At 40.1% G+C, this 12,087-nt stretch overlaps 1 protein-coding gene across 2 annotated transcripts in view; it reads left to right on the forward strand.

Moving 5' to 3' along the window:
- Nucleotides 1–4,543: 4,543 nt before the first annotated feature.
- Nucleotides 4,544–12,087, forward strand: part of STAG2 (stromal antigen 2) — an 85,049-nt gene continuing 77,505 nt past the window's right edge. The window contains exons 1-2 of one of the 2 annotated variants that reach the window (XM_029067252.2): nucleotides 4,544–4,708; nucleotides 7,413–7,491. In XM_029067252.2, the coding sequence (XP_028923085.1) occupies nucleotides 4,665–4,708; nucleotides 7,413–7,491 (123 nt within the window). In that variant the 5' untranslated portion in view covers nucleotides 4,544–4,664. The remainder of the gene's footprint in view (nucleotides 4,709–7,412; nucleotides 7,492–12,087) is intronic. The other variant, XM_029067251.2, reaches the window with a different exon arrangement.

Here is a 12,087-nt window from a genome sequence, read left to right on the forward strand (position 1 = left end):
CTCCTGAAGATTATTTTGAAGAAAAAACTAGGTCAACCTCTGGGTGACCTCTTTCAGTGTTTCTTTAGTTAGCTTTGGGTGAGAGCTCCACCTTGTGATCCTTTAGCATATGTTTTATTTTTAAAGTAAAGTGTTTATTTATGAACACCTTATGATGACTCAATGCATTTCAATAGTAAACTCATGATGTAATTCCACTGTGGCTTTGAATACTTGAATGTTAAACACTATAATTATTTTATATGAAACAGACTCTGGTTTGTTTTAAAAAAATCATACAGAAGGGTTTTTTTTTTCCTCTTTGGTCAAAGCACTTTATTTTAGATTAAAACATATTAGAATTTTTTGTTTAAGATTTTGCCAATTAAAAAGTAAATTCGACTAACTATAATTGACAGAACATAAATTGTAGGTTATGTATGAACTATGACCAGCTATTCACTTTGATCAGCAGCAGCAGCATCAGTGGTATTTGTTTGCTGCTTACCATGCACAGAGCACTATACTAAGCACTTGGGAGAGTATAATACAACAGAGTTGGCAGACACATTCCCAGCCCACAACAAATTTGCCATGTAGAGGGGGGAACAAACACTAAAAAAAATAAATAATTGAAAATACATATAATTTAAAGATATGTATAAATGTGCTATGGGGTTGAGGGTAGGGCAAATATTAAATGCCCAAAGGTCATAAATCCAAGTGCTTAGACAACCCAGGAGGGAGAGGGGGCTGGGGAAAAGAGGGCTTTATCAGGGAAGGCCTCTTGAAGGAGACGTGACCTTAGTAATGCTTTGAAGGAGAGGAGAGTGGTGACCTGTTGTAGATGAAAGGGGAGGGAGTTCTAGGCCAGAGGGAGATCCTGGGCAGGGAGCTGGTGGTGAGATAAACGAGATTAGGGCACAGTGAGTAAACTGATGCTAAAGGAGCGAAGTGTGCCAGCTGGGCTGTAATAGATCAGTGAGGTGAGGTAAGAGAGGGTGAGCTGATTGAGTGCTTTAAAGCCCGTGTTAAGGAGTTTCTGTTTGATGCAGAGGTAGATGGGCAACCCCTGGAGGTCCTTGAGGAGTGTGGAGATATGGACAGAACTGTTTTGAGAAAAATGATCCGGTCAGCAGAGTGAAACGTGGATTGGAATGGGGAGAGACAGAAGGCCGGGAAATCAGCGAAGAGGCAGATGCAGTAGTCAGAGTGGGATTGGATAAGTGCATGGATCAGCATGGTAGCATTTTGGCTGGAGAGGAAAGGGCAGATTTTAGCTATGTTGTGAAGATAGCTTTACTGAATTAAAATTGTAATTTGCTTTTGGAACAGCATAGGTGTGTGAAGAAGCAATATCAATATAGATATGTCTGTAATTGTTTATTATCTACCAATAGTTTACGAAAGCTATTCACTTGCTATGGAATGGAGTAAATGCTTGCTCAGTTGGATAACCCACTTCCCATAATTAAAAATAGAGATTCTATTACAACACTGTCCTTTATTTTTCCTTTTAAAACCCCAGCTTCCACATTCCTACAAAGTGGATTTACATATTTAAAAGTTAGAATGGCCCGTCTGCTCACATTAATTACTGGGTACCAGGGTACCTCATGGTAGAATGGGACTATGTTTCTTATATTCAGTTATCATGTTGGTTTTCTCATCAGCTTTATTCTTCACAAAGTCAATCTGTAGTTTTAATTGAGCTCTCGCTGTGTGCAGAGCACTGTATTAAGAGCTTAAGAGAGTGCAATAGAGTTGATACCAAAAACCTTGTAGAAGGCTAAGTTCTTCTGAACACTTCCCATCTTTGAACTACTCCCCCCATTTAGGACCTCTTTCAGTCATATAAATTCATCTTAGTTGAAAATTGATGCACCATTTTTTCATTGGTGGTGAAGACACCCAAACCTGTTCTTTTGTTAAGCATCTTGCATTTGGATCAAAGGTAGATGAGTTCACTCTGTAAAGATTCCTTGGTAGGAGATGCACGCAGTTCATCGGCATCTCATCCATTTCTAAATTAAGTTGCCCCCACAGTTTGGGGGCATCTTCAGTGCCTCGAAAGTCTGACGCAAACTGAGGTCAGAGCTTTGGCCAAGATCCAGTCATTGTTGACAGTTTATTGTCATATCCCTGGGGAAGGTGTGGGAGCGATGGGGATTTACTTACTTTTAGTTCTTGCCTCGAATGTTAACCCTTCGGTGCACTGTGGACTAAGTCCTCAAACTGCTGCCTGGTTGCATTGTGGGGTAATTATAACCTGGGGTAGACCTATAGTAGTTTACACAATGTTCTTTGAGAGAAATCATTTGGTCTAACCAGGTGTATTGCTTTCAGAGAATGTAACTTATAACTTATAACATATAATTATGGTTTTGATAAGGAAGTTGCTGACTGATTTTGTGATTTTTGTGAATTTCACATATACATAAGTTTTTTATTGCACATTTTATTCCATGTTGAATTTTTTTTTGGTGCAAATCATTGACTTTTCAGCTTAAAAAATCCCCTAAGCACAGGGCAATTTTCCAAAATTTTTCAAAGTTAAAATATGCACATCCCTTTTCCTGAAATCTCTTGGTTGCTTTTCTCTTATCCCAATACATTGAATCTCACCCCGCCCCCCATGGTCATCCTACATGTTCTCATTACAAAGAGTGATTTTCTTTGCAAACTTGGTGCTTGGAAACCTTGGACCTCACATGACCGGCATCCAGTATATATTGTAATTCTTAGTAAAATCTGTACTAATACTTCATTTTTGTTATATTGGAACTGTGGGAATGTTTTTAATGCCTGAAAAACCTCTGTATTCTTTGGCTATGTTAAACCAGGGTCGGATATTTTAATATAGAGGAGAATATCTAAAGAATAGTGGATTAGAGCAACATATGCTATGCACTTTTGTCACTTTCAATTTGATAAGGCAGTAATTTTGGTCGAGTGCATTAGAAGCAATCATTAGAAGATAGGTATTATATGAAAACAAGATTGTGGTAGAATTAACTTTTATTAAAAGTTTGGTTATATTTTACTCTCTCAAGGCTTAGTACATTGCTGTGCACACAGTAAGGACTCGTGAAATTCTATTGGTTGATTTATGCCTCTAGCTTCTGCATAGCTCCTCATGTTTCCAGAACTTTGGATGTTCACTGCTTCTCAACATCTTGACTGTTGAGCCATACAAGAACAAAAAGCTTTGGCTGTTTGTCATTCAAATGGCATTTATTAAAAATTCTGAGATTGGCTGGTGTAGATGATTCAGGCTGCTATAATCAAATGAGAATGTTGGATATTTATCCTAGCGATGCTGCTTTTTGTAATAATAATAATGGTATTTGTCAAGCGCTTATTATGTGCCAAGCAGTGTTTTAACCACTGGGATAGATAGAAGGTAGTCAGGTTGCCCCACGTGGAACTCACAGTCTTAATCCCCATTTTACAGATGAGGTAACTGAGGCACAGAGAAGTTAAGTGATTTGCCCAAACTCTCACAGCTGATAAGTGGTGGAGCCGGAATTTAAACCCACGACCTCTGACTCCCAAGCCCGTGCTCATTCCACTAAGCCACGCTGCTTCTCATACATTTACATGGCCAATTTAAGGTAATCTTTATCAGGAATAATGTTAGTTGAGGAACTTCTTTGTACCAATTATTCTGAAAGGAAGAATATATGATAAAGTCTCTGCCCCTGCGGAGTTTACACTTGTAAAGAAGTAGAAAAGGATAGCTAAATGAATGGCATACTTTGCCACCATCATTTCTGGTTTGGAGCTGTCAACAGGACCATTTTCCACTGTAAATAATAACTGGGGTATTTGTTAAATGCTTTCTAAGCTCTGAGATAGATAGAAGATAATCAGGTCGGACACAGGCCCTGTCTCACCTGGGGTTTTCAGGGTAAGGCAACTGAGAAATGAAGGGGGGGTGCTGCATATATTTGGAATTGCAAGGGATCACATGGGACTTTTTACTTGATTCTTGTGCTGGCCTCACCTTTGCTTTTGATCTTCGGGCCTATGCCATTTTTATTTTTTCATAATTTCATGACTCCTTATCTTCCCCATGTGATTCTGTTCTTACTTCATCCTGCCTCTTGGTCTCTCTCAGTGTTATTTGTTCATAGTATCGTCTAAGTTTTGATCTAGGACTTTCAGTGGTCCCCTTTTCTAGGCAGAATGTAAATGATTTTCCTACTATGGTAGTGATCAGGAGAAGCCCTCTTTACTTGTAAATGCACAATGTGTGGGTGCTCGGTAATCTCTGGGAAAAAATAGAAAAATGTTCTTTATTATCCAGGCTAAGTCTTTAAAATCACAGTGAAGAGCATGAAGACTGTCTCAATTCGATTTTCAAAATTTCAATTGCAGCACTTTAAAAAGTTTTCTTGGATTAAAATATTTAATTACTGGGGTATTCTGTAAGTGGGAATAATAATCAACATCTTAAAGGAGCTAAAAAAAAAACAGACCTACTGAAAGAGCAAGGGCTCACTTAGCTTTGGAAGATGATAATCTTGCATCTCCCCTTTTCTCAGCTTTCAGCAATAAACATGGCCTGCTTTTTTTTTAGGAATTGTCTATCACAGAAGAAAGAAGTATACTTGCACTTTGCAAACGTAAATTTATGAACATAGTATTTCTAATACTGTGGTGTTCCAGAAGATGATAAAGAAATGATAGCAGCTCCAGAAATACCAACTGATTTTAATCTCCTCCAGTAAGTAATTTGTAATAGTGGTGATTTTTAATCACAAATACACTTTTCCTTAAAAACGTTGTTAGCTTCAGTAATCTAAAGTACTGCTTTTTTAATCACCGGGGAAAGAGAAAATAGCTTTATTTGTAGCAAGGCTGATTTCAGAATAAACACTAGTATAATCTAGAGATGTTGGAACCATCTGTAATGTCACCAGAATTTTTAGCTTAGTTTTATCAAATATTTCACTACAGGGCTTAAAACGTTGATTAAAAATCAATTTTTTTGATAATTTGTCAAAAAAACCATCATAAAATTAGGTAATTAAAGTAAACTTTGCTGTAAATAGCATCTATAAGTGGACATTGTATATGCTCACTTGTAAAAAAAAAATCACCAACTAAGCTAAAATAATTTTCTCAAGAAGTTTCCTAAAAATTATTTAATACTCTATTGAGTTTAACTTTTTCTAATATACCCAAAGAACTCCTGACCCAATGCATTTGAATCTCATAGTTCAGTTCATTTTGGAGGCACTAATATTTAGAATCATTGAGACAGCATTTGACCCTACCTTTGGACCCCCTCAAAAGGATTGGACCCCCCAAAAGGAAAGCCTCTTCATCTGGCTCAAGCGCTTTCCCTTTTTTGACTGTCTAATTTTGAGTGGTCTGAAAGTCATGTTAAAATTAAAAGTAGGCAGCTGCTTATCAGTCATGTGTGAAATCTGCCTGTGGCATTAAGCTACATTGCAAGCCTTAAGGAACCTTCTCTGTTACTGGGAAACAGAATCATTTATTGAAAAGCGCTACTGAGAATTACCAGTGGAGGACTGAGCTTTAAGCCTACTTTGCCACAGTCATTATATAAAACATTTAAGTAATTATTCACTTCCTGGGTGCATAAATTCCTCCCTCTGTGAATGGCTAAATTGACCCATACCCCCTCCTGTTACCACAGGAATGGAGTAAAGACTGAGATTAATGGTGGAAACTTTGAAACTCAGTAGCGAGGTTCCATACCAATTCATAATATTTGTGTTTGAATATTTGTGGTCATACTTAAGAGGTATCCTTCCCTTGTCCTGGCTGAGGGCATAGATATAGTATAGCAATAACTCATCCCAAGGAGCATGATTTACAGATGATCTTTAAATGCCACATGGCTGATTTGGAAAAAAATGCGCTGAGCTGGGTGTCGAGGAGATCTGAATGAATCTCCACGTCTCCTGTTGGTTTCGTGATGTCGACCATGTCATTACAGTGCCTCAAGACTCAGTTTCCCTATCAAAACCAGTAGTGTTTTGTACATGTTTGATGTGGATTTATTTTTGGTAGTGGCTGTTAAATGACAAAACCCTGCGTGTGAGTGCAGTATCATTATTTTTAAATGGAGAGTAGACGGAGAGGAATTTAATTAATGGTTAAAAAGCTCTTGCCACCTCACCTCGGAATATTTACAACTTGTTATTAAGTGGACCAGGAAGTGAATCACTTAATGGCATTTTCGCTTTTCAGTTTATATCGGATGTCTTTATTAATGTACTGGTTCCCAAAATTGATTGGGTTGCTTCTAACATTTGTTAAAGAATCAGGTTAGCTGTTCAGTAGAGTCACTTATCTAGTCACCTTGACTTAGATACTTTTCTTGATAGGCTTTGAAACATTATTTTGTATGGGGCTTATAACCTTTTCTTGTAGTTTAAGATATAATAATTGATTTTTACGCACATGTGAAACTTCTTATTTTTCCCAAGGTGCATAAAAATGGCCATGCTAGGTAATGACTATGGTATGATTACTTCTCCGAAAGTGGATTGCGACCCCATCAAATCGTAGGAATTTTCATCTTAGCCTTTGCATCCAGATCATTTCTGGTCTTCCCACTAGCTGGAGCCAATGAGATAGTATTTTCCTGTCCATAGTTGGAGCTCCCTGTGATCTGGGAAGGAATTCTCAAGCACAAGTGCTATTGGTGTAATGGCTGAGTCTTGTAAACTGGGCCATAAAAAACCCCATGGCCCATGTTTGTAAGGAGTGGCAGGGATTGTTAATATGCTAGGAAAACTAATATTAGGAGCTGTTTTATATATACTGAGCCTGAGACTGGAAGCTCCTGATCTGGTATCTCTCCACTTGCTGAGGGGAAGATCGCTGGGAAGGGGGGCAAAAAATATAATGTACATGGGTAGCTATTGCTTATTCTTTAGCAAATGTGGGAGAGCAGAGGGAACCGATACAATAGAAAAGGAGTGTTGCTCACTGGATGGGGTGAGAGCTTACCACCGTCCCCATTGCAGACGTGGAAGCACTCTTCTTCATCTTGAAATTCCTTGGAAAAAGTAACTGTTGTCATCTATCGGCTTGCTTTGAGTAATCTGAAAGCAGAAAGGGGCTCCTCTTCTATGACTTCTAATGGGATAAGAGAGTGGAATTCTCTGACAGAGGCACACTTCCTTTGTCTGAGACCAAGCCTCCTTTCAAATCCTGTGACTGCATATCTTTTAGACATCTGGGAGCAGATACCATAGTGATTACCTGACATGGCCTATCACCTCCAGGGAACTTAAGTGTTATGGTAAGTAATATCGGCAGGGCATTTCTTTATATGTATCTTAATGAGAAATCCTGCTAAAGCGAGGTGTGTTTAGACTACATGGCTAAGACATGGAATTAAAATACATTTTTATCAAGGTTTTAAATATTTGCTTGTCCTGCTGTTACAGGGAGTCAGAGACACATTTTTCTTCTGATACAGACTTTGAGGACATTGAAGGAAAAAGCCAAAAGCAAGGCAAAGGAAAAGTATGTACAGCATATATGCAGTTCATTTGGGGTTTTATGGTTGGCTAATAATCTGGTGGGCAATTCAGTGCTGTCCTGCAGGAGATGCTGCCGATGGCGAGACTGCATCTGTCAGCACGAGTGTTGTGGAGAGACAGTCTCTTGCATACTTGAAAACATAAGCCTGAATTAGTTGAAACCTCCACAGGTAGCCCCAGTGAAGTCATGTCATCCACTTGCGACATGTTGCCCTGTTTTAACCACATGTAAAGTTTTGTTTAATATTGTCAGTTCTGACCTCCTGGAATTCTTGTCACAATCACCTCTGCTACCTATTCATGCTAACGAAAGGTAACATTAATGCAGCTAATTGAAAGAGTGGGTAGCCATCCCGTCACTCAGACGTTGGAAAAGTAATTTACCTGCTTGCGTGTTGGTTCCAATCTCCTCTCAGAAAAGACTCCCGGTTACTTGTTTCATACCAACTAGTTTGTACTCTGTCACTGCTTGTGGCAGCAAAATTGTCCCTGTTGAAGTCTTCAGGTAAGCCCTGCCTGTCATCCTTCACCCTGAATCCTCCCTGACTATATCCTGTCCCCATCCTCTCCCCCGCAACCCTCCCTTGCTGTGCTGGTTTCCTGTCTATCACTGCTCCAAACTTCCTCCACTAATCGCTCCTCCCAACCCCACCTCCCCAACCCCCAAAATAAGCTTCTCCCCTACCACCCTTATGACCTACATCATTGAGTGGGCAGGAGAGGAGGGCTGTGTAGACAGGCCCGACAAGTAGGAAAACTCTATGTGAGGAACAGGACTAGACTCGAACAGGGATGTAGGTGAGGGGAGAAAGGTAGGAATCAGAGAAAGAGAGAGAGATGGGGGGAACAGTGATTTTTTTTTTAAAAAGAGGGGGCACATTTGGAGTAGAGGAGGACAGGGAAGCAGTGTTTGTGAGACAGTGATGGGGGAGGGATTTTCTCCCCATAGCAACAAAGATGGGAATTGGAGTTTTTTGTTTTTTTTAAAAAAAGAATTTCTTTGTGGACCAGGACTGTGTTTCATAACGCTATTGTATTCTACTCTCCCAAATGTGTTCTGCACCCAGTAAATGCTCGATTGGTTGACTGGTGGTGAAGAGCGCACTTTGGTGGGAGACAAAGGTTGGTGTGACCAAGGAAAATATTTGATTAGCAGCTCACTTGGAGTTTTACTGGTGAGTTAGCTGGTCTGACTTGGTGGTTAGAGTGATAGTAATAATTATGGGACTTGATTAAGCCCATAGTATGTGCCAAGCACTGTACTGAGTGCTGAGGTAGATACAAGACATTGGGGCCTACTTATAACCTAAGTAAGAGAAGAAAATGACCAGAGCAGAATTGATTGTGGAAGAGATGAGAATTCTCTGGCTCAGAAGAAGGAACCCCCAGAATTTTTGGATAGGTGAAATATCTCTGGGAACTACCTGATCTGTGAAATAACCCAGATCACATTAAGAATGGAAGAGTCTTGAATTCATTCAGGTAATCCATTTGCAAATAATTTGGAGTGAATTCTACCCTAAATTTTGCTTTTATTATTTGGAGATGGAAATGCCTGTAACATGCTGTTGTTCAATTTGTTTTTCAGCAGAAGACTCCCCTTTGATCCCTTTCTGTCAGGCATTCAGTCAAAAGTGCAGCATGGGGATTCTGATTCCTGTTGCATCATTTAAGGATCAAACAAATGATAAGAAACTATAGACCTCTGAGTTAGGAGTAAAAGGGTTTTGCTATGCCAAGCCCTAATCAAACTTTATATTGCCTCCATGAGTTAATGATGCAAGAGTTGAAGTGTGCCACTCCTGGTTCTTTTAAGATGTTCAGGCTTTTGAACTGTTTGGAACTACCAGATTAATGGTCGGCATTGTGCCCCAAGAATCTGAGCTGAACTAGCAATCCTCAGGCCCAGTCTCCTCTCCTCTAAAGAATGAGGCACGCAACAAACTACCTTGCAGTGGCATTGTCTGTCCCGATAGTTGAAGCTTTCACAGAAGGAGAGCCAGTTGGGTGGAAGGGCAGGGGTGTTGACCTTTTCCCTAAAAGGTTTTCCTCAGCTTCAGCATGCCCTATCTGATCTCTGTCAGTTGATGAACAAAAGCACTCTTGGTACCCACTCCAAACTCTCAGCAAGACTTGGGACGGGAGCCTGAAGAGTGGATCGATGGCCTGGGGAAACTACATCGATCCTGACTTGTGTGATGAGGGAGCTGGGGGAACAGTTGGTCCTCTGAGCTGAATTTGTGGTTACTACTGGTGACCAAAATGACCAAAATGATTGTAGACTTAACTTCTTGCCTCCTTACTTTAACACTCTTTTCCTCATTTAAAGCAGCCTCAGTTTAATAGTGACGCTAGGAAAATGATTTAAGCAGAGCTTATACTACAGAATCATTCATTTTCATAAAAGACATGAATTTATAGAGCACAAATGTTGCTTTAATTTATCAGTAAAACAAAAGCTCTTGGTTGGTAGGGTCTGCTTTTGCCTGCCTGTTAGCTCATTTCAGTTTGTTTGATAGCTTTCCTTAGTACCTTTCTGCCTCCTGCTGCCGTATTTTCTAATTTCATGTGGAGTATATATTTTTATAAGGGCAACCAAGATGCAGCCAGAGGCAGTTTCAGGAGAACCTGAAAAGATGAAGACTCATATTTTGAAGGACAGGAATGAGAGGGGTTATGCTTAACTTCTACAAAATCATGAATGGTGTAGATGGGGCAAACATTGAACTGTAGTTTACCAGATCCCAGAAGAGAAAATCACTGGGGCACCATTGAGACTTGATGGATTTAAATATACTACCTCTGATAAGGAACTTTTTTCCACACAGTGGATTGTAAATAAGAAATTGATATCCTTAGGAAATATTGGAGAGAGAGAATATCAACAAGCCCATGAATGGGGTCAGATTAATGTACAGATGAGAATGCCATCCATATCCATAACCATTTGGCTAGACTTGTAAAAAGACAACCATCACATGGTCTTTTTCAGGCATTAGAATGCTGACCTGGCAAAATCGTTCTTCTTCTTTGTTGAAGCATTACATAATGCTCTGATTTTTTTTCTAATCTCTCATGGCAGAAGATGACATTTATTTAACTCTATGTCAATTCTGATGGGACTGCCATTTCCCTGTACGTGTGCATGGGCCAATGGTGCTACATCAGTGCTTAGAACAGTGCTTGGCACATAGTACATCATTATTATTACATTAGCACCTCTAAACGTGGTTTGGTGGCCTTTTCCTGGCCAATGCCAGGCAGGTTCCGTATAGTCAATGGCAACCTATGTATTAGAGTGTCAGGCTGTTTGCTTGTTCAAGGCTCATTTAGGTCCATCTTTAAGTCCCTTGCTCTCTGTCACCTTTTATCCCCTGTCCCCTGTTTCCTGCTGTGTCTCGCCACTGAGTACTGCTGCTGCAGCCCTGGACACCCAACCCACTACTGGTAGATGCCTGTTACCGGGAAATGGAGGGCAAGGCAGAGATGGCCATGTGAAATTGGGAGGGCAGAGAGAGGGTCGGAAGGAATGCATACTGTGAGCAGATGCGGGGAGGGAGGTGCCGAGAAGACAAACCGAAAGAACACAAAGGGAGAGGGACAGGCAGAGTGGGGCAAATCACAGAAAGGTGACAGCTATACAAGGCAATGCAAGAACAGGAGAGACGAGCAGGAAAGATAAAAAAGATAGGTCAGCAGGGCCACGAGTAGCAGAGCGTTCGAAGGACAAGAGGATAGAAAAGATGGAAAGTGAAATCTGTAGGAATGAGTGAAAAAGGGTAGGAAAAGCAGGAGGAAATAAATTCAACTACTTCTAACAAGGGTTGTCACAGGTGCTTCCAGGAGTTAGTTAATAGTGCGTAGTCGTATTTTTATCTATTTATCCATCATTTCTAGAACGTGAAATTGTTTCAGCTGTATTCTTGACAATTAGGTGGATTCTTTGGTAGAAACGAGAATAATTAAAACAGCCAGAAGGACAAGTCAATTGAGAAGTTTCCTGCAGGTTGCAGCGACTAGAAAATGCCAGATTATTTAAGAGAGTGAGTAAGTGTTTGTTTATATACTCATTTTAGAGTGACAAATTATTGTCAGCATACCAAATTTATCCAAGTACAACATTTCCCTCTCCTCCCAAATAAGCATCACAGTTTTGACACTAAATTTGAAATGACATTGTTAATCCTAATGAGGGATAATAGCAATACTTGTGAAAATTAACAATAATGATGATGGCATACCTGTCCTCAAAAAATACCTGGATTGTATTTACAGTCCTGGTGGGTGCGGGGGTGTCCCTCTGGGTCTATCTCAGGGGGCAAAACTGAATCCAAGTGAAGTTTTTCCTCTCCTATAGCATAGTGCTCTGGGGAGTAGTACCCTTCCAGATTTAAGGGCTGCCAAGGAACTGTGCATGCCTGAGTTCTATTTATAGCCCTGAGGAGGATTCAGTTCTCCGAAGCCCACCCCCCATTTGGAAAGAGGAGTTACAAGATTACCCTCAAATTTAAGAACTGATTTGACTCAGAACATTGCTGAGTCTGCTTACTTTTTAGCACCTACTAGAGCTACTAGGAAC

Source organism: Ornithorhynchus anatinus, chromosome 6 (genome assembly GCF_004115215.2).
Source record: "Ornithorhynchus anatinus isolate Pmale09 chromosome 6, mOrnAna1.pri.v4, whole genome shotgun sequence".
Classification (NCBI taxonomy): domain Eukaryota; kingdom Metazoa; phylum Chordata; class Mammalia; order Monotremata; family Ornithorhynchidae; genus Ornithorhynchus; species Ornithorhynchus anatinus.